Source organism: Lactuca serriola, chromosome 2 (assembly GCF_051521515.1).
Source record: "Lactuca serriola cultivar US96UC23 chromosome 2, Lser_US96UC23_V15, whole genome shotgun sequence".
NCBI lineage: Eukaryota > Viridiplantae > Streptophyta > Magnoliopsida > Asterales > Asteraceae > Lactuca > Lactuca serriola.
In genome coordinates, this window is record NC_136409.1 from 220,830,117 (window position 1) to 220,853,622 (window position 23,506).

The 23,506-nt window shown below is 36.1% G+C and overlaps 1 protein-coding gene across 1 annotated transcript; it reads right to left on the bottom strand.

The window, feature by feature from the left end:
* Positions 1-20,738: 20,738 nt before the first annotated feature.
* LOC145088615 (omega-3 fatty acid desaturase, chloroplastic-like) lies at positions 20,739-23,078 on the bottom strand. The gene is made up of 8 exons (XM_079026989.1): positions 22,481-23,078; positions 22,313-22,402; positions 22,172-22,238; positions 21,990-22,082; positions 21,713-21,898; positions 21,544-21,624; positions 21,333-21,470; positions 20,739-21,107 (listed from the first exon to the last, which is right to left on the bottom strand). Exons 1-8 carry the CDS (start codon positions 22,972-22,974, stop codon positions 20,934-20,936), a joined length of 1,323 nt encoding a protein of 440 aa, XP_078883115.1. The 5' UTR covers positions 22,975-23,078; the 3' UTR covers positions 20,739-20,933.
* Between the last annotated feature and the right edge of the window lie 428 nt (positions 23,079-23,506).

Consider the following 23,506-nt stretch of genomic DNA (forward strand, 5'->3'; position numbering starts at 1 on the left):
ATCCTTATTTACATGTTTGTATGTTTAATGTTGTATATGGTATTTTAGGGAACTCGCTAAGCTTTGGTTTATAATTGTGGATTAAATGTTTGAGGTACTTCTAAGGATCGTAGGAAGGCATATGCGTGACTATACACACTTATCAAAAACTTTCATATTTTTTATTCCACATTTATTTATCAGACTCAAATTTTATGATTTTACATTTTAGAACATATAATTGAAAATTTTAGGGTTTATGAAAATTTTATCTTAATTAAAAATTGAAAATTTTATCACGAAAAATGGGATGTTACAAGTTGGTATCAGAGCCCTGGTTTGAGGGATTTGGATGAACACTCATGCGATTCCACACTCTAACTAAGGATCTAAAAACTTTTACAAAACTTTTTGAAAAAGAATGAAATTGAAAATGAGAAGAGAAGATGCAATGTATACAATCGTGAGTTCAAAAACCCTAAACCCACAGAGTTTGACGGTGTCAAGGACCCAATTGTTTCTATGAGATTATAACTCCCACAAATTTGGGCTAGACGTTTTAAGGATAATGGTTATGATTATCCATATTACCAAACAATTAAAATCCTCGAATATGATAATTGTTCTGCGTACGTGTTACGAGTCATATAAATAGTTATTTATTTTATACACATTATGTGGACAAATATTATGGATATATAATATTTGTAGAAAAATCTTAATACCGTTAAGCAATAAATTAACTGTTAAATGTGACTTAAGCATTTGGATCTTGCTCATGGAGCATGTGGAGCAATTAGATCACAATGGAGCACTTGGGGTTCGTGGAGCATGTGACAAAGGAACACATCTTCTAAGAAAGGAATGGATGTGGTGCCATGAGGGAGTGAAATTGCACCAAGAGGTTGATGTTGGGCCATAAAGGAGTGGAGTTGTGCCAAGGAGGAGAAGTTGTGCCATCTTGAGGAGAAGTTGTGCCTTCCTCATGAGATGTTGCACCATGGAGGAGATATTACGCCATCATGGACCATCTTGGTACATGATGCACCATTTCGATTCCTTTGTTGTGCTATGTTGATTCACGTTTGCCTAGAGGGTGATCATACTCAATAAATACACCATGTTGTGCCACCATGATGGATTTTAGGCTATTAGTGTTCTAGATGTGCCAATTGTGCATTATGATGCTCCAATATGGTCAAGGTGGTCCATCATGTGCGTTGTTGATACTCATGGGCTGTATGACATGGAAGAATGTTCCAAAAGATGTTGCATGGCGGATTGTGATTGGTTGACACCTTTCATGAGCCTATGGACCAATGGGCTTGGCCTACTATGGTTTTAGGTCTGATCCCTCAATTATAAATAGGGATGCATGCTAGGTCATTTTGTATCTTGAATTCTAGAGTGTTAGGAGAATCTCTGTGAAAAATGTACTTGAAATATATGTGTGAGAGCTCTTAAATAAAGCATACTCCCTTCTTTCCCGTGAATTTAGGTCACCTTGACCGAACCACGTTAATATTGTGTCTTGTGTGCTTATAGTTTTTCTAGTTATCTGTTTTACTTCCTAACAAGTGATATCAGAGTTACAGTTTGTATTCATGTGATTAAATATGTCTACTCACAAGTTTGATTTGGTGAAATTAAATGGTTTAAATGACTTCACATTATGGAAGGAGAAGATGAAGGCTCTTCTGGTTCAACAAGGATGTGCAACGACACTGGAAGGAGAGTCAACACTGCCTAAAGACATGGCGATTGAAAAGAAGGTGGACATTCTGATGAAGGCACACAGTGCCATTATGGTGAGCTTAACATATGAAGTATTGAGGGAGTTCATGGATCAAACAACTGCTTCTAGTCCCTGGGATAAACTTTTTCACAAGTCCCAGAACAACTCGCTGACGAACAGTTTGTATCAGAAGCAAAGGCAGTACACTCTCAAAATGTTTGAAGTACCCAAGTGAAAGATCATATGGATAAATTCAATCTCATCATCTTGGATCTACAAGGGGTTGTTCTAAAGATTGAAGATGAAGATCATGCGCCCATTCTCTTGTGTTCTCTTCCTAACTCATATGATAATTTCGTTGATACCATGTTCTATGGTACGACAAAGATCACTGCGAATGATGTGAAGGACTACCTAATGTCCAAGGAACTAAAAAAAAGTTTCAGTTGGAGAGGAGGTGTCCAGTTCTGGTTTGTTCACAGGGAGAGGAAGGACAGAAGAGAGAAAGGGTGGAAACAGAGGGAGATCACGTTCAAAATTGAAGTCTAAAGTTCCATCGAACGCAAAATGTTATAATTTTACGAAGAAGGGACACTTCAAATGAAAGTGTCCACAACAGAAGAATGGGAAGTTCAATGGTGAATCAAGCAGTAATAACACTGCTACTGTGGTTCAAGAAAGTTATGACGAAGGGGACGATGGTGATGTACTGAATGTTAGTACATCAAGTTATGTTAATGCCCGGGTCTTGGATTATGTAGAATCCTATCACATGACGTATAATCGTGAGTGGTTCAACTTCTTCAAAGAGTAGGATGGCACAATCAATATGGGTGATGATTGGGTGAGCAGTATCAAAGGTAGTGGCACGGTGCAAATCAAGATGCACGATGGCATGGCCATGAAGTTAGATTGCTGGTACGTTCCAGAAATTTAGAATAATTTAATTTCTCTTGGTACATTGGATAAGAATGGGATGAGGTAGGATAGTGAAGGTGAATAGGTTAAAGTGACAAAAGGTTCTTTGGATATAATGAAAGGGAAAATGAATCGTGGAGGGATCTATATCCTAGAAGGCAGTACGGTTATGGGAACGGTGGCTAATCTCCCAATCCTTGAATGAAGGTGATGACAAGACGGAGTTGTGGCATCATAGATTGCGGCACATGAGTGAGAAGGGCATGTCAGTTCTAAGTAAACAAGGACTGCTTGGTGGAGAGGCTACTGGAATGATAAATTTTAGTGAAGCTTGCGTCAAGGGAAAGCATCGCAAAGTGAAGTTTGGTACTAGTCAACACACAAGCAAGGAAATCATGGGGTATGTTCACTTAGATCTGTGGGGTCCTGCCAATGAAGTCTCAAGGAATTTGCTCATACTTTGTGATGTTCATTGATGATTATTGAAGGAAGGTTTGGTTGTACTTTTTGAAGACCAAAGATGTGGTGCTTGGGATGTTCAAGGAGTAGAACACCATGGTTGAGAAAAGGACTAGAAAATAGGTCAAGACTCTAAGGAATGACAATGGGTTGGAGTTCTGCAATGCTCCATTTGATAATTTCGTCAAGAAAGAAGGTATAGTGAGGCACCACACTGTACGACACACACCACTACAAAATGAAGTGGTAGAATGGACAAACCAAACACTCATGCAACGTGCAAGATGCATGCGCATATTTGCTAACTTATCCAAGCAATTATAGGCGAAAGTAGTTAACACTGCTTGCTATCTGATGAACAAATCACCATCAACTGCAATAGACTTGAAGACTCCTGAAGAGGTATGGTCTGAGAAACCCTCTCACTATTTTGGTTTACGTATATTTGGATGCCCCGCATATGCTCATGTGAATGATGGTAAACTTAATCCAAAGGAAATGAAGTGCATATTTCTAGGATATACAACATGAGTAAAAGGTTATCGAATGTGGTGTACAGAAGAAGGAAAAACTCCTAAATTTATCATGATCAGAGATGTAACCTTTGATGAATCTGCCATGGGTAACTAGGGAGGAGGTGATACAACTCAAGCAGGGAACAAAGATCAAGGTACTAGCCAGAAGGTGGAGTTTGCAACTCAAAGTCCATACATATTTGTGATAAGTGACAAAGATCAAGGCAAAAGTGAACAACTTGGACAAGATGAAACCCTAGAGTAACCCAAGGGATCTTTGTCCAGTGGTGTCGATGTCGGGAAGGATGATGGGTCTGAGTCTATGGAAAAGAGAAGATCAAAGAGGGTAATTCGACAACCTGATAAATAATTGGGATGTGTGAATTCAGGTGAAATTGACTCAATTGTGTTTGCTTTAGCAATTGGAGAAGACATTGACCCTATGGAGCCTCAATCGTATAAAGAGGATGTGGCGAGTAAAGAAGAAAATGATTGGTTGATGGCCATGAATAAAGAAATGCAATCTTTAGAGAATAATGAAACATAGGATCTTGTTCCATTAATAAAGGGAGCTAAGCGAGTGGGATGCAAATTGATCTTTAAGAAGAAGTAAGGGACACCAAGAGTTGAACCAGCTAGGTTCAAGTCAAGGTTGGTGGCGAAAGGGTTTTCTCAGAAAGAAGGAATTGATTATCATGAGGTGTTCTTAGCGGTCATAAAGCACAAGACAATTCAGGTTCTTTTGGCCATGGTGAGTGCATTTGATCTAGAGCTTGAATAGCTTGATGTGAAAATTGCATTTCTTCATGGTAACTTAGAAGAAAAGATCTATATGTACCAACCAAAAGGGTTCCTTGATTCTAGGAAGGATCATGTATGTTTGCTAAAGAAATCTCTTTATGCTTTGAAGCAATCTCCACGACAATGGTACAAGAGATTTGATTCATTCATGATCTCAAATGGCTACACTCGGAACCAGTTCGACAATTATGTCTACTCTAAGGAAATGTCACCAGATTCCTACATATATCTATTGCTATATGTTGATGATATGCTCATCACATCCAAGGACATGGTTGGAATACATGAGTTGAAGGTGACCCTAAAGAATGAGTTTGAGATGAACGAATTGGGAGCCGTAAAGAAGATGTGGGGGATGGAGATTTAAAGGGACAAAAGAGCAGGGTGGTTATGTATTTCTCAACAAAAATACATTGAGAAAGTTACGCAGTCTTTCAACTGTGATTAGTCCACACCAGATGGAACACCTTTGGCGGATCACTTTAGACTTGGTCCAAACACTATACACACTACTAATGAAGAAAGGAAGTACATGAGTAGGGTTCTGTACTTAAGTGCTATTGGAAGTCTTATCTATATAATGGTTTTTACTGTTGGGTTTTATGTACTATAACACTCATATGGTGCACATACAACCCTAATGCGTTGGATCTAAGTTTTCTCTAATTATACATGCAAATTCATATTATCCAAAGCATGAAGCCTATCTAGCATAAAAATTTGGTACATGAATCATTGAAATTGTTAGAAGAATACCTCTTATTTGTAGCTTGTAGTTGTTGGCCTTTGAAGAGCTTAGCACCTCAAGTGTGATGCCTCAAACACGTCACAAACACCATGAACAAGTGGAGGACTTTGAGAGAGAGGCTTGAACCACCAAAATCGGCTAGGGTTCTCTTAGAACCCTTGGGGTGTTGAATTTGGAGCTAAGGGTTACTTTTATAGTGTGGAATTCCTAGGGATTCAACTTGTAAACCCTAATTCATTCCTTGGGACATTAATCCAATAATCCATATGATAAGCCTTATGGACTAACACTTCATGGACTCCCACATAAACTTAGTCCATCACTAATCAATCATGGATCATTGGCCCAAACTATATGTATTACTGATTTACTTAATCAATCCCCTTAATTTAATTAATCTCTTTTGATCACTAAATTCATTCCAGATTAATTCTTGACCAATATTAATTAAATAATATTATTTCTCAATTAATATATTATACTTATAATATATTAATAAATCACAAATAACCTCTTTCTCAATATCCATCCTGTCAAATTGTTCTGGTGAAGGTAACCCGAAATGGGCCATGCTACTCTCGGGTCAAGTACATACCAATTATAGTTATGAGCTTAGACACCTAATCCAACATTTACCAGACCTAATTTTGCCCATTTAGTTAGTTTGGTAAGCAGTTTTATGAGTAATCCAAGGAAGGCTCAATGGGAATATGTCAAGCGGATCATGTGATACTTGAAGGGAATGAAAGATGTTTGCTTGGTGTATGGATCCAATACGAAAACTAAATTGGTTGGATATGTTGACTTTGATTATGGTGGTTATTTTTTGAAGTGCAGGTCATGGGAGTGCTACATATTCACTTTGTTCGGATGTGTCATCAGCTGGAAGTCAACGTTACAAGATACCGTTACTTTGTCTATAACTAAATCCGAGTACATATCCATGATAGAAGATATAAAGGAAGAGATATGGTTGCACGGGCTTATTAAGAGTCTTAGTCTAAAGGTGGAGAAGCATGTCTTGTATTATGATAGTAAAAGTGCTTTGAGTCTTGCTAAGAACCCAATGTATTATGAGAAGACAAAACACATTGATGTCAGGATGAATTTCATTTAAGATATTATGGAAGAAGACAAGTTTTCAATACTAAAGGTTGACACCAAGGTGAACCCAACAAACATGTTAACAAAGTCATTTCCCATGGAGAAGTTCAAGCTTTGCTTGGACTTAGTTGATGTTCACAGGAGGTAGGTCCCTTCGAGGACGAATGACAGGATGGGAGAGGAAGTTCTTTTTTGAGTTGGAGTTCAAAGGATGCTCAAGTCAAGGTGAAGATTGTTAAATGTGACTTGAGAATTTGGATCATGCTCATGGAGCATTTAGAGCACTTAGATCACAATGCAACACTTTGGGGTTCATGGAGCATGTGACAAAGGAATGGATCTTCTGAGAAAGGAATGGATGTTGTGCCAAGAGAGAGTGGAGTTGCACCAAGAGGTTGATGTTGTGCCATCAAGGAGTGGAGTTGCACCAAGGAGGAGAATTTGTGTCATCTTGAGGAGAAGTTGTCTCATCATCATGAGATGTTGCGCCATGTAGATGTTACGCCATCATGGACCATCTTGGTACATGATGTGCCATCTTGATTCCTTTGTTGTGCTATGTTAATCCAGGTTTGCCTAGAATATGAGCATACTCAGGAAATACACCATGTTGTGCCACCATGATGTATGTTGGGCCATTAGTGTTCATGATGCGCCGCCTGTGCATTATGATGCACCACTATGGTTAAGGTGATCCATCATGTGTGTTGCTGATACTCATGGGTTCTATGACATGGAAGAATGTTCCAGAAGATGTTACATGGCGGATTGAGATTGGTTGACACCTTTCATGGACCAATGGGCTCGGCCCAATAGGGTTTTAGGTATGATCCCTCAAGTATAAATAGGGATGCATGCTAGGTCTTTTGTATCTTGAATTCTAGAGTGTTAGGAGAATCTCTTCGAAAATTGTATTTGTAACCTCTGTTTGAGAGCTTTGAAATAAATAATACTCCCTTCCTACCCGTAGAGATAGGTCATCTTGACCGAACCATGAAAATATTGTGTCTTTTGTGTTGTAACACCCTGTCCCGAATCGTTCCCATATGGGTGCGGGTGACGTAATTTAGATGATATGGGTGTTCGATTTGTGTTTTATAGCCCAGGGGTATATCGGTAAAGTGTTAGTTCGGGATTTTATGGAGATTGGATTTTTAATCGGTAAGTTTTAAGGCGGTCATGAGATGATTAAAGTGTAGAGCTTTTGTTACCTTTTCATGGATATAAGGATCGTCGGAATCGGATTTAGAATGAAGAAGTTATGGCCTTTAGAATAATTTAGGGTTTTTTGGGAAAAACCATAGTACATGGGGCGTACATGGGGAGTACGCAGGACATACTCATGCAAAGAACCTTACACGAGGCGTACCTTGGCGTACGCTGAGCGTAGTCAACAGTTGGCCGCAAAGCTTCGGCCTCGTACGCTGGGCATACAAGGAGTACGTTGGGCATACGAGGGATTCAAGAATCCCTAATTTGAGTATGTTGTACCCTATTTAAGCACCTTAAGTCTTTGGGGATGGCCTCTTTACAAGCCTCTAATCCCCCAAAACCCTAGAAATCGCCCCTTAGCGTCCATTAATGTGATTTTGAGCTATTAAGGAGAATTTGGTGTTGTTTTTGTCTATTTTGAAGAGATTGAAGGAGGAAGGTTCATAGCTTGATGAGGAACTTAGAGATCTAAAATCATCCATTACTTTGCAAGCTCCTAGAGGTATCATGTTCGAATCATGACTTGTTAATGTTTAGAACTCTTCTTGTCTTGATTTTCATGCTTTTGGGTCCCTTTTGGGTTGATTAATGAGTTAAGATGTTTGAAGGACTTATTATTTTGGATATAAGTTTATTGGGGGTTCCTTATGCATAAATGTGTCGACTTTATGGGGTATTGGGTCTTATGCAAGGATTAAGTCATATGTCAAGTCCCTTTAAATCTTAAGAGCTTCATTTAGCCATGCATGAGCGTAAAGTTGATAACTTTAAGTGCTTAAGCAGTACACAAAAGTCAGATCTAGGTTGTGGTGTAAAGTCTTTATGGAATAAGAGCTTAAATTGGAAGTTAGCTGCATGCGAGGGTACACTGGGCATACAAGCAGGTACGCTTAGCGTACAAGCCCTGAGGCGAGTACGTTGTGCGTACAAGCTGAGTACCGCGCACTCAGCAGGTTGGGCCTCATATTAATGGATCTTTGGTTTGGGCCATTTTTGGATTTAGGTGCTTTTGGCCTTGTTGGGCCATCAGAATTCAAGTGTTTTGGACTAGAAATATTTTGGTCTTTGGGTTAAGGGCCATGAAAGGGTTTGGGCCCAATATAGAAAATTGGGCCATATTTGGGCCTTGGGTATTTAATGGGAATTTAGGCTTTTGGGTTGTTGGATTGGGCCTTGGCTTTGTGACAAGTTATGAAAAGGGTAAAAAGGCCTTTTACCCTAGTTTGGACACTTATTGTGGGTCGGATCCGACTATTGATAGATGTTTAACTTGTGATTGATAGCGCGGGGATTCTTGCGGGCCAGCAATCAGAGATTCTTTTTATGAGATTCGGTAGTGCGAGGTGAGTTTTCCTCACTGTACTTTTGGGTCGAAGGCACCAAGGCTGACCCTTTGGAATGTTATCCTGGTTTATCGTATGATTGTGTATTGTAGTGATCTTTTAGATTTGTATCCTGGTAGATAGGATATGCTACGCTTAGCGATATGTAAGATCTGTCTGTTTGTTTACTGGTTGTTTATTTGTATGCTTGTATGTTACATATGTGTGTTGAGACGGCTTGTGTGTAGTTGGGTTGAGGAGGTCCTGCTTTGTGCTGATGGCCAACAGACCTAGGGCGTCCCGAATAGACCGAAAGCCAGTGGGGCGTACCAGTCAGGCCGAAGGCCTGGAGAACGGTCCATATAGGTTGAAGGCTCGGTGATGCGTACCAGTCATGCTGAAGGTTCTGTGAGCGTACCAGATTGACTGTAGGACGGTAGGGCGTTCCAGTCAGACTAAGGGCTCTATGGGCATACCAGATAAACTGTAGGCTGATTGGGCGTTCCAGTCATGCTGAGGGCCCTGTGTGTATGTTGTTTATTGGTACATGTTATTTTTTTGTGTGGTGGTACTTTAGGGGAACTCACTAAGCTTTGTGCTTACAGTTTTTGGTTTATGGTTTCAGGTGCTCCAAAGAATCATAACAAGGTGAAGGTGTGACCGTACACATCCATATTTCATGTCATCGATCTTGGAACGCAAGCATTTTTAAATAATAATTTTGAAAAACAATGTTTTGTAAACACTTTTATTAGTAATTGGGTTGTTTTGAAAAAAAATTAATTGGTTGAAATTTTAGGATGTTACATATACTTATAGTTTTGCTAGTTATCCTATTTACTTCCTAACATTAACATTTTAGATAAAAGATTATTTAAGATAAATGATCTAAATGAAAGTAGTAGTAATCCTAATTACGAATACGTGGGTATAAAGAACACAAAAATCTGACTTTGTATAAGGAAGTTGTGATTTTTCGAAATTTTAGGTTCGACACGATACAACATGTGTGTCATAAAAAGTGAAATAGAGATTGGTTAATCTTTAGACAAAACGATCTAAACGAAAATTGATGTCCTCATAAATACGAATATGTCGATGTAAATAACGTTGAGAAGGAAGTTCGTATGAAGAAGTTATGAATTCCACAAGTTCTTTTTGTAGATGTAAAATTGTAAAAGTCGAATATAGTGTTTTGTATAGTTTCGCATCTTATGTTATTTTACTAAGTCATCTTTATGCGAAGTTAAATGTCTAGACTTAGTATATTTTTTGTACAATCATGTTCCTTATAAATAGGGACTGAGATTAGAAGTAGAAAGAGACTTTTTCGTAACAAATATCTCTTTTCTGCTTATGTTGTAATCAGTCTTTATCAATATGAGATCTGATTAGTATTTACTCTTCGTGTTCTAAATCTTCAATTACTCAAATCAAACTTAGCTTTCTCAAATCTCGGTAACAATTCTCATTAATTGGTATCAGAGCAGGATTCAAACTGCTTCGATCTGATTTTCGTGTTAGAATCATTTGCTTTTTGAGTTGCAACTTTACTCAAAATTTTCCGCGCATTTTGGTTTTGAAAATCACATTTGATCTTTAAATTTGAATTGATTCTGTCTTTGAATTGTTAAGTCGAGTAATCGATTAGTGATTTGTGATCAATTCAATTGATCAAATTCTCTATTTCATCAAGTTTTTCAAGCTTTCTGAAAATTTTTGTGTTCATTAATGGCGAACTTCAACATGAATACAATGACTTCCTTCTCTCACTTGCTTGGTTCTTCAACCAAAATTCTGATGTTAATTCCAGAATACTATGATCAGTGGGCTGATAGAATGGAAGATTATTTAAATGGAATTGATGAAGAACTTTGGAATTGTATCAATGAAACAGTGCAAGCTCCTGTTAATGTTCAACCAATTGGTTCATCTACTACATCTACTGAAGTTGCTGATCAAGAAAAACGGTTGAAGAATAATGAAAAGAGGTGCATGAGGGAACTAAGAGGTGCTCTACCTCCTGTGGTTTACAATTACATCCGTAGTTGTAAAACAACCAAGGAGATCTGGAACACTCTAAAAGAGAAGTATCAAGGTAGCGAAAAGACGAAGATCAACTCTGTGAAGCAATGTCTAGTTGAACTGAAAGAATTCAGACAAAAGGATGCAGAAACTCTTGAAAATTACTATGATCGTCTGAATGAGCTTATGTTTCGCTGTAATAGGTATGGAATCACTAGGTCTCTCATGGAGTTCAATTTAACTTTCATTATGGGTCTTCGCAAGGAATGGCGAAGTGTGAGCATGATGACTAAGAATCAACAGAGTTTTGATACAACTAAATTGAATGATCTCTACAATCAACTGAAAACACATGAATGTGAGGTTTCAGAAATGTATGAAGAATCAAAACAAAGTATTGGAGGTCCTTTGGCTCTTGTTTCAAAGGTATCAGAAACTGATGTTAATGAAAAAGATGGTTCAGATGAAGAAGGATTTTTGATGAACTCTGATGATGAAGCTGTGGCATTCTATTCAAACAACAGAGTTAAGAAGTTTTTCAAAAAGCCTTTTAATCCAAAAGGAAAGGCTAGTGATGTGAAAAATGCAGTCACAAAAACTGGAGGGGAGGAGAGGAAGAAATTGGAGAAAGCTGATGAGAAACAAAAAGATGCGAAAGAAGAGAAGAAGCTGAAAGGTGATTCAGGAATTTACTATCACTACTGCAATGGTGCGAATCATTTTGCAGCTGATTGCATGTTGCGAAAGAAAGAAGAGAAGAAGAAAAAAGTTAAAGATGAAGCATACTACTCTGAAAAGATTGAAGAGATACGTGCTAAGACCAAAGGAGTGTCTTTGGTTGCGAAAGGTGAAACTGACAATGAAGAAAGTGGTACGTATCAGATCTGGTCTTCAGGATCTGATGACGAGGAAATGAGGCATCCCACACATGGAGCAATGTTCACAAGTTTTGAAGATTGCGAAGAGGAAATTTCAGGAAGGTGCTTCGTATCCAAATCCACAGACAAATCACCCATGACAACCAAGGTACGTGCAATACTTGAATCTTTTAATATTCCTTTATCTGCTTATGATGCTGAAATTGTTTCATTTGATGAAACTGTGGCTTATTTTGATTCTGTTATTGTGTCTGCTAGTACTGAAGCTCAAAAATTAAGTATGCAACTAGGTGAGACAAGGAGAGAATTAGAAATAAAGAGGAGCAGAGTAGAAAAACTTGAAATGCAGATCAAAAATATAGATTGTGATAGGAATAATCTTAAAAATGATGTTAGGTTGTTGCTAGCACAAAGGAACATATATTGTAATTCTGCCGAACGGCTATATGCAAAATTAACTGCTTTACATCATTCTTCTGACATTAGCAAAGAACAACATAGAAAATTGTTACCTTTTCTTGAATATGAACGTGAAAAAGTTGATGTTGTTTCTTATGATTGTGAAAGTATAATTGCTCAATTTGACAAAATACCTGATGATAGATATACATATAGTATTGTCAAAATTGATGAATTTCTGAATGCTGATGAGTTAGTTAACATTGTCAATGAAAGTTTGACAAAGAGTGAACAAGTGAAAATCTTAAAGAAAACAGAAAATTCAACTCTTGCCTCTCAATTCAATTATGCTGATATTGATGAAAATTCAGATAATATGAGTGAAATCAGTGAGATAGAAGAGGTAGATTGTTCTCAATTGTCAATAGTTAATATCACATCTAAGATTAAAGGTAAAGAAATTATTGTTGATTCGATAGTAGAGGATGAAATTGATAAACCTTTAACTTCACAACATTGTAAGTTTGATAATGTGGAAGTTGAAAGCTGGAAATCTGATGATAATGAAGAAAACAGAGAAGAAAAGAAAGATTCAAATGAAACATCTCAACGAGTTGTGGTTGATCAAGTGTTTGAAAATACAAAAGAATTTGACAAAATTTTAAATGACAAAGGTGCACATTATTTGGAAACCAACACAGTGGTATATCCAAATTTTGTATGTACTGATAAAACCATTTTTCCAAATCAAGTTTTTGTCACTACTGGAAATGCTAAGAAAGTTCATCCTGAATTCAACAAAATAATTGAAAAAGATAATCTAAATTCAACCACAGAAGGTTTTTTCACAAATCAAAACACAGAAGAAAACAATTTAACTCAAAATTCTTATGTGTTTCAAAAACAAAAATCATTACAAAAATGGGTGGTTAAAGGTGAAAAACCAAAAAAAAATTGAAAAAGTTGAAAAATCAAAGGTTGAAGTGAAATTAAATTCTCATGAATTCAAATTGATGGTTGGAAATTATTCAACAGAAAATAATGTTTCAAAAAGAAAAGCAAGAAAAGTAGTTTTCTGGCAAGTTGTGTCAAATGACAAACCAAGAGATGAAAAAGAACAGATTTCAAAAACAAAATCATCTAAATTTTAGAGCAATAATAAACAAACAAATTTTGTTGATAAAAGTCCATATGTTCGCAAATATGACAACAATCGAAAATTTGAGAATTCGCAAAAATTTGCAAATAATCAAAAGTTTCAAAATGTTGGCAAATTCACGAAAACTTCATCAAGTTTGACAGATTCAACTCAAGCAAAAATAAAATTTTCACCAAAACTACCAAATTTTCCAAATCCTTCAGTTTCAAAACAGACCAAAGTTTCATATACAAAAGGAAAATCTGATGTAAGTACAATCAATCGATGGTTTGAAGGGAAAGGAAGAAAATATCAAAGTGGGAAGTTTTCAGAGCAACAAATCAAGAATGCATTTGACAAGTTCGCAAATAACTCTTCCACTGCTAGTTCATCATCTCATCATTCGCAAGTTCCAGTTCAAAAATGGAAACCAGTTATCAAAAATGTGAATGTTGTGAAGGATAAGATTACAATCAATGGAAATCCAAAACTATTGAATGAATATATCTCAATATCTAGATCTGATGATGTTGATATAATGGATTCTGTCACAAACAAAGTGAAAACATGGTTTTTAAATTCAAAGAATTTGTTTCATTCTACTAATGATGGACCCAACAAGTCTTGGGTTCCTAAATTCTTTCAATAAATGCAGGTGATGTGTGAGGAGCAATATGATTCGAAATGGTATATTGATAGTTGTTTCTCTCGTCATATGACTGGAAGAAAGGAAAACTTGCGAGATTATAGAAGCTTGGAAAATGCAGGAGTAGTCAAATTTGGGAATAATCACAAGTGTCAAGTGAAAGGCTATAGGAAAGTCACAAATGGAAAATTCACTGTGAATAGAGTTGCTTATGTTGAAGGACTTCAACACAATTTGATAAGCGTGTCACAACTTGTTGTTGGTACTGGAAATCAAGTTGTATTTAATGAAGATGGAATTATCATTTCAAATGCGAAGTCAAATGAAATACTTCTCAAATCCAAAAGATATGGTGATATGTTTACACTGGACATCAAACCAATTGTGGGAAAACCTGTTGTGTGTTTACTATCAAAAGCATCTAATGATCTCAGCTGGCTTTGGCATACAAGATTGTCACACTTGAACTTTCGAAATATTAATAAACTTGTCACTGAAGATCTAGTTCGAGGGTTACCAGTACTAAAATTTGACAATGATTCTTTGTGTGCAGCTTGCGAACAAGTAAAACAACATCGAAAAGGTCATCCGATTGTGATAGATTCAAAAATCGTAGAACCATTGTAACTTCTTCACATTGACTTATGTGGACCGTCGACTGTTGCTACAATCAATAAAAAGCGGTATATTTTAGTTGTTGTAGATGATTTCTCTCGATTCACATGGGTGTTTTTTCTAAGGTTGAAATCTGAAGTTGCTCAGACGATGATTGATTTTATTAAAAAGATTGAACTTAGTCGGAAGAAGAATGTACGAAAAATTAAAAGTGATAATGGTTCTGAGTTTAAAAATCAAACTCTTGATATTTTTCTCACAAGCAAAGGTATTTCGCATAATTTCTCATCACCATATACTCCACAACAAAATGGTGTTGTTGAAAGAAGAAATCGATCTCTATGTGAAGCAGCCAGGACCATGTTAACATATGTGAATCTACCTCAATATCTTTGGGCAGAAGCAGTGTCCACTGCATGTTTTACTCAGAATCGATCGTTCATTCATCGAATATTCAATGTTACTCCATATGAAATAATCAATAATCGGAAACCTAATGTAAAATTCTTTCATGTTTTTGGTTGCAGGTGCTTTATCATGAATCTCAAAGATAATTTGTCCAAGTTCCAAGCTAACGTTGATGAAGGCATATTCTTAGGATATTCACAAAATTCAGTTGCATACAGAGTGCTTAATAAAAGAACAAGAAAAGTTGAAGAAACTTTCAATTTAACGTTTGATGATTACTATCTTAAACACATAGACAGTAAATTTGAAAATAAATCAATACTTGTGGATTCAAATACTCAAATTGATAATTCTGAAATCAATGATTATGAATATGACTTAATTTTCGGAATTCCTGACAGGGCAATTGAAGCAGAAAATAAAGCTCTTGATAATCAAACATCAGAATCCTCAAAACATACTGATGATTCGACAATAACTACAACATCAATAACTTGTGAAAGTACGCCTGATATTCGTATGGAGGAGGAACATACGAGTATTAATGAAGATAGTCAGCCAACTTTCGAGGGGAAGAATGAAATTATGAATCATCAAGTTGAGGGGGAGCATTCGCAGAATCAACAGGAACATCAAGTTGAGGGGGAGCATTCGCAGAATCAACAGGAACATCATTTTGAGGGGGAGCATCAAGATGAAGATCATGTTGAGGGGGAGCATGATGAAACAGAGACAATTAATCTTGATGAAAATGATGAGTTTCATGAACTAAATGATAATTTTTCTGTTGCAAGATCTGAAAATGAAGATATGTATGAAGATGCACCATTAGAATTTGATCCTAATTTTCCACCACTTGAGAAATGGACAAGAAACCATCCAAAAGAACAGGTAATTGGTAATCCACAAGATGGTGTGTTGACTAGAGCTCAAATTCGTGCGAAAAATGAGGTACTGAATGCGAACCAAGAACTATGTATGTTTAATGTCTTTATTTCGAAAATAGAGCCAAAGACAGTAAAAGATGCTATGGAACACTCAGATTGGGTTGTTGCTATGCAATCTGAACTGGCTGAATTTGAACGAAACAAGGTTTGGAGATTAGTTTCTAACCTTTTGATGTTTCAATTGTCGGATTAAAATTGATTTTTAAAAACAAAACCGACAAAGATGGCAATATTATTCGAAATAAAGCTAGACTAGTAGTTAAAGGTTATTCGCAACAAGAAGGGATAGACTATGAAGAAACATTTGCACCTGTTGCAAGACTTGAAGCAGTTCGCATATTTTTAGCCTATGCAGCTCACAAAGACTTTGATGTTTATCAAATGGATGTTAAATGTGCATTCTTAAATGGAGAACTAGAAGAAACAGTGTATGTTGAACAACCACCAGGATTTATAAGCAATGAACATCCTAATCATGTTTACATCCTAGATAAGGCTGTATATGGATTAAAACAAGCACCAAGAGCCTGGTAAGCAACACTTACAAATTTCTTGAAACAATCTAAATTTAAACAAGGATCAATTGACCCCACATTATTTCGCAAGAAAGTTGGGTGTCATCTAATGCTTGTTCAAATTTATGTTGATGATATTATCTTTGGCTCAATTGATCCAGCATTGTCAATTGAATTTGAAAATCTAATGAAAAGTCAGTTTGAAATGAGCATGATGGGAAAATTAATAATTTTCTTGGCTTAAACATAAGACAGAACAGGGATGGAATCTTAATTAATCAAGAACAATATACGAAGAATTTGCTTGAAAAGTTTGGAATGTCTAATAGCACGAAACTCAGAGTACCAATGGCAGTAGGAACAAGACTAACTCCTTCGTTAGATGCTCATGCTGTTGATTTAACTAGAGATAAGCATGGGTGGTTTAAATATGCTTTTGGCTAAACTTAAATCAAACCACTGAAAATCGATTTTTCTGTTTTAAAACCTATATGGGTTTGTTTCTGCACGAGTTGGTTATCGGTTTGGGTTTATGGGTTGTTGGTTTGAAACCATGGGTTTTGTGGGTTAACGGTTTTTTGATTTTTTGAGTTTTTCGGGTTAAACCCACATAAATTACATTGTTATAAATGGTATTGTACCCAATTTAAATATACCAAAATTTCTACGCAATGGTAAGAATACTAAAATAACTTTAACTTTGTCTTGAAACATAACAAAAATAAAAAATTATAACATAGTTAAAATTAAAAAATATATAATAAATATAAATAATATTTAAAATATAATTAATAAATATTAAATAATATATAAGATGAGTTGGTTTTTAAATCCATTGGTCAGTTCGGTTTTACTGGGTGAGTTTATAATACAAAACGGAATCGAACCATTAATATCGGTTTTTATAAAAACTCAAACCACGCAGTCGATTTTTCGGTTTTCTGTTCGATTTTTTATGATCCAGAAAAACAACACATTTTGTTATAAGACCATTCGTTATACCCACCACTAACCACTATAGTGGTGGGTATCACGTCATCACTACTAACAACCATTAAACCTATGGGATACCCACCAGTAACCATTCCACTCCACAACATTTTTTTAATTAAAAAATACAATAAAATTACATTTTTTGAAAAAAAAAATATGTAGAATTTTTTTAGCTAGTTTTTCATTAATTATAAAAATAATAATACAACTTCAAACTACATTACTTAATTAACCTAGAATTAAAAAAACATTACCTTCCTTAAATAACCTATAATTAAAAAAAAAAAAAACAAACAAACAAACATAAGTAAAAAAAACTAATCTTCGTTCATGTTGAGTTGGTACAAATGGTCCACGACATCTTTTCGAATATTGAAACACGTTTCGCTGTTTTAAATTTCAACAATTCGTGATAAAAATTCATTCGTTTCGGGTAGGAACTCTTTAAGCGGGATGACTCCGCCGTCCTGATCATACATGCAAATCGCTTGACATTGATCTTCAATGATCATATTATGCATTCTAATACATGTTTGAACCATTCGTTTAATTTTATCCTTATCCTAAAGTCGTATAGCGTATTTCACTATATGTCATGTTTGCTTGAGGATTCCAAATGCCCTCTGAATATCCTTCCTCGTTGATTCATGGCTCTTTGTGAACAACTTTTCTTTTTCACTCTGAGGAACCGAGTATGCCTTCATAAGTGTAGAATAATCTGGGTATATCTCATCACAAAGGTAGTAATCGTATTTGTACAAATGTCCGTTCACCGTGAACGTCATATCAGGTGTTTTGCCGGTCCAAAGATCGTTGAAAAAAGGAGACTGGCCAAGAACGTTAATGTCGTTGTTAGACCCCGCAACTCCAAAAAATGAATGTCATATCTACAAATTTTGAGATGCAAAAATTTCTAGGATTATACTTGGTTTACTTATATCTCCTTGAGCGAATTGACCATGTCATGCAATTGGACATTTTTTCCAATCCACATGTGTACAATCTAGACTGCCAAGCATACCAGAAAATTCATGCCTCTCTTCATGAGTCAAATATAATCTATCAATATCACGTGGAGTAGGTTTATGCAAATATTGTTAGTGAAAAACCTCATACACACATGCACAAAACCAATCTACACAATCAATTGCGGTCCTCTCAGATACTTTCAAATATTTGTCAAATGCATCAAATGTTATACCGTATCCCAAATACCTAAGGAGAGCCGCACACTTTTGTACACTACTAAAACTCATTCTTCCTCTAGCATCAGGTTTTTGTTTGAAAAATTCATAATGGGCTTCTAAAGCATTACTAATATGTAAAAATATAGTCTTATTTACACGGAAACGACGTTCGAACGTGTCGTCATTGCAAAGACAATTATCGACAAAGTAATCACGTACCAATAAATCGTGTGCGACTTAACGACTACCCTTGAATGAGCAAAATTCCAACTTTTTCATCGTGAATCTATTGCACAACGTTGAAGAAGGTTGGGATGAATTCCCTGTCTTCATCTGAGTCAAAATTCTTAAAGAAATCCATTTATTTTTCTTTTAGAGAATGAGAGTGTACATTTTGATGAAAGGTGGGTGTAAAACTTGATGTATTGTGATTATATAGATATTGAATTTGAAAAAAAAGTTAAAAATTAAAATTCAGACCGTTGAACAATCGAATTGAACAACTCCTATCCCATTGGTTGAGCACCTTCATCGTAGCCACCACGATCCACAACGTGACACCGGGACGGTGTACACGATTGTGGTTCGTGGTCACGTATACTAGAGATCCACTCGTCCTTCTTATACCGTATGGCCTAAATTAAAGAAATTTCTATTAGACCATCTGTTATAACCACCACTAACCACTATAGTGGTGGGTGCCTCATCATAACCACTAACCACTACTAAACATATGTGATACATATCACTAAACACACCACTTTACCTCATTTTTTTAATTAAATTTAAATAAAAAGTACATAAAAATCATATAATTTTTTTAAATACTAGTTTTTCATTAAAATTAAATACCAAATTACATTAAATAAAATTAATTAAAATAAAAAAATAAAAATTACATTAAAATTAAAAATTACATTAATTAATATCAAAAAAATAAAAATAATATTAAAAATAAAAAACCTAAAAATACCAAGTATAACTCAAATAAAATACTCCATACTCCTACGTCGGGCTCGAATCGACTCTTTCATCGCAAGAAAAAGCTCTAAATCTTCGTCATTGAGGTCATCCGCTTTCATTTTCAAGATTTACGTATCGTTTTTGTTTGAAGCGTCGCTTGTACCTCTTGAAATGACATTTACGCTTCAATTATTTTTTGTTCCACCCGACTCATAATCTCAACCTTGTTCTCTCGAACTTGCACATATCGATCAAATTTCTTTCAAAAATGGTCCATAACGCTAGATCTCGTAGACATTGAACCCGATTTTTTTGCTTTATTCTTCCAACGGGTCGACGAAGAGGTGGCTCATTTTCAAGATCGAATGAATCATCGTTTATGTCGATGTGTGTTCGTCCGTCCGATTGTTGGAAAGTTGCATCCAAGTTTCTTGAATGCTTTGAATCGAAAGAGGTTTGTGAAGTTCCTTCCGTTTGTTGTATCTATTTTGGAATGTCTTTCAATTTTAGTCACGCTTTCACGTACAGAAAAGCTTTGCGGGTTGACGTTTTTTTCAAATTGGTCAAAGGCCGCATTGAAGATATCAAAATCGTTTGACCCATTTTGCATATATTTTGGAGGTTGTAAATTTCTCCAAATTTCGTGCATGTTAGTGAAATATCGTGTCACTTGGAGCTAATTTGATCGGGATTTCGAGATTCACTTTTCGTTAACGCATAAAAAACGCTTCGAACTTTCTCCCAAAAATAATTAAGGGGGTGTTTGACTTATCTTTTGAGAGGCTAAAAGTCCTTTTAGAAAAAGTTGCAAAAAGTCAGGTTTTTAACTTTTCCAAAAAATTGATTTTCGTTATATCCAAAATCCAAAAGTAGTTTTTAGAAGTGCTTTTACCAAACATCTTTTACCCTCTTATCTTTTCTTAAAATGATTTTTGGTCTCTCAAAAGATAAGTCAAACACCCCCTAAAAGTTTGATTATCTTCTTCAATCGGGTATTGGGAAGCCGAAACCCACGCCCCCTAAAAGTTTGATTATCTTCTTCAATTGGGTATTGGAAAGCCGAAACCCAAGCGGCCGCTAGATTTTCTTCGTCCTCTTTTGTTGTGGGAGTGGTGGGTCAATCTGGTTTTTTTCCTTTTTTCTTCTTAGAAAAGCAGTTTAACTTATACGTGTGATTATTGATTATAACAATTTGTTCAATCAAATTCCAAGATTCCCACAAAGAACAAAGTTTTGGCATACTAAATTCTTATCATCGTCAAATCTCTATTCGTTTACATTATTTTCATGATAAGAAAAAAAAATGCAAGTTTAAGAATCGTGTGAGAATGTGTTGATAGAAACTCATGAATAAATTCTTGTCAAGCAAAGAATCATTAGAGGTCATGTAGCATCCCTTTCTCTTGTTAAATCTCGACAGAATGTACTAATTTCCACTGATTTTGGCATCCGTTTGGTAGTATACAATCTCCCCTTCGTCACTCACATAGTGATCCTTCTTCAAACTACTTACAAGAACTCCCAACAAGTGAAATGGAAGAGGCCAAGATTTCTTTGGCTCCCGATAATATTTCCCAAAAACTGGCTTCGCAGCTTCAGTCTGTTGAGAAAATTTCAAAATACATAAAAGTCAAGTCATTTGGAGGAAATAAAAAAGTAAATTTTGATGTGATAACGACATTTGTGACTATTCAAATATCCCTACGACCCTTTCAGACCTTTCAAAGGTCACGAACAGAACAGTTATGACAGATGTCACAATCATTATATTTCGTTCGATTAGCTTGAAAGAATTTAAACCTTTTTCGGAATCAAGAACACTAACCGCTTCTATTAGATTGTAGTGAGGGATTTGAGGGAAGAGATGATGTATCACATGGGTTCCGATATCGTGGTGGATGTTATTGATCCATCCATAGTCACGATCAAGCGTTGTTAATCCTCCTCTCAGATAACTCCATTCCTGTGGTACCCATTTGAAAAATTCACGACGATGAAATACAGAACAGAAATCTGGGTCGGGTCAAAGTTCAAACCTTTCCACGGTACCATGGGAGTTTATCTTCATGGCCATGGTGATGCAAATAAGTCACTAGATCCAGCCACATGACAAAACCCTGGATTCAAATCAAGGCTTATGATTGTTAGTTAGAAGAAAAAGGGAATAACACAAAGATTACGAAGAAGATTAACTGTTTAACTTACCCAATAAGGGATGCCGTAGAGTTTAAGTACTTGAAGAGGACCCATCGTGAAGGACAACCCCACAAGCAGAACAGCCATGGCTGTCCAGCACACTGTCGAGGTGATGATGTCTTTCTTTTCATTTGGGAGAAACAAATCGCTGTTGGGGTCGAAATGTGAACCCTTTTTTCCTGGGCTTCGATTCCACTGTTAATTTTTAATTTTTAAACATATCTGTCAATTACCAAAACTGAATAAGGCGACCACACATGTTCATCCATCCACATGAGAGTGTTACCAGATAGAAAGGGTATGCCAGCATCGGGAATGGTAACGTGAACCTCAATTTTCTTGTAGCATCTTCTAAACTTCTGTAGATCTTCTCCGACAACTGGAATATACATGCGATTTTGTTACAAAGTGTATCAAAATAATGTTAATTGATAATATGAATCAAGGTTAGTAACGAGATAGACTCACTGGGTGCCAAGATTCATCGTTTTCTACGTGTCCATGGTTCTGGTGATGAGTTCTATGGCTAATTCTCCTGTAACATCCACAACCCAATGATTAAAAGACGAGAAATAAATTGAAGCAAGACTAGCAAAAAATGAAACGCACCATCCATGGTAGGGTACAAGAATGGAAGAATGAAGAAGATGACCAACTACACTATTAAGTTTTGCATTATTGGAGAAGCTTCCATGGCCGCTGAACAATGGAAGATAGATTATAATTAGAATGACAATTAAACCAAATAGAGGATTTTTTTCACATAATCGTGATTACCAATCATGGCCAAGAACAAAAAGGGCCCAGAACATTGTGGACTGAGCAATCCAATAAAGTGGCCAAACGACGATATTATTGAAATACGCCGCCACCACCGCCAGCCCAAAAACCACCGCCACATCTCTTAAAACATAACTCATTGACCTCCATGGATCCTTCACCCAACAATGCTTGGGAATGGAGGCTCTAATATCGGCCAATGTGAACGGTGGTGGTGCACTAGGATCGAACTCAGTGGCTATTTCTCTTTCGTCTTCATCTAAAAACGGAATTGTAACTGGTGCACTCACCTTCAATGCCCAATTCTTGTCTTTACACATTCTTGAAAATGAGGACGAGATTGTGATTGACTTAGTGGTGTTGAATAGGGTGACTCCAATGGAATCGGATTTGGTATTAGAAAAGAAGGAATTGGATACTCCGGTTCGTGGCTTGGGGAAGAATGTTGGAATTGGTCTTACACCACATTCTGATAAGACCCAAGCCGCCATTGGAGATACCCAGATGATAAAAATAGAAATGTATAGCTTATCTCTCTCTAGAGAGAGAAGAGGTGAGTGTGTATGTCTAAAATCAATTGTTATGAAGGTGTTTCTGATGATCATTGGGGGATGAGGATATGAAATACAAGGGCTTTTTTACTCCACGTCCCTCAATTTTAGATTCTTATGCAATACACAGTAGTTCCACTACCATGATTTTTTTTTTTAATTATTATTATTATTATTATTATTATTATTATTATTATTTTTAAGCTTTTTAATGGTATACACTAAGAATAAGATCGGAAGGAGGAGAGGGAAGCTTACCTCATTTTTTATTGGCCATACTTTCCTTTCCCTCACTATTTTTTTTAAATAAAATTAATTGATTTTAATGATAACTGAAATATAAAAGTATAGTGTCTATTTTGTAATTTTCGAAAACTATTTTTGTGAAGAGAATTCAGAGTTGGGTGTATTCTCCCATACGACCAAAACATAGGGGCCAAATATGCCATTCCTAGAAATTCTTCCTTCTTCC

Bases quoted from the DNA above. Each gene is read 5' to 3' on its own strand.
- LOC145088615 (XM_079026989.1), bottom strand. From the start codon at position 22,974: ATGGCGGCTTGGGTCTTATCAGAATGTGGTGTAAGACCAATTCCAACA. The intron at 21,899-21,989 runs GTAACACTCTCA...AAAAATTAACAG, and splicing joins TGGCATACCCTTTCTATCTG to TGGAATCGAAGCCCAGGAAA. The intron at 21,625-21,712 runs GTAAGTTAAACA...ATTTGAATCCAG, and splicing joins TCTACGGCATCCCTTATTGG to GGTTTTGTCATGTGGCTGGA.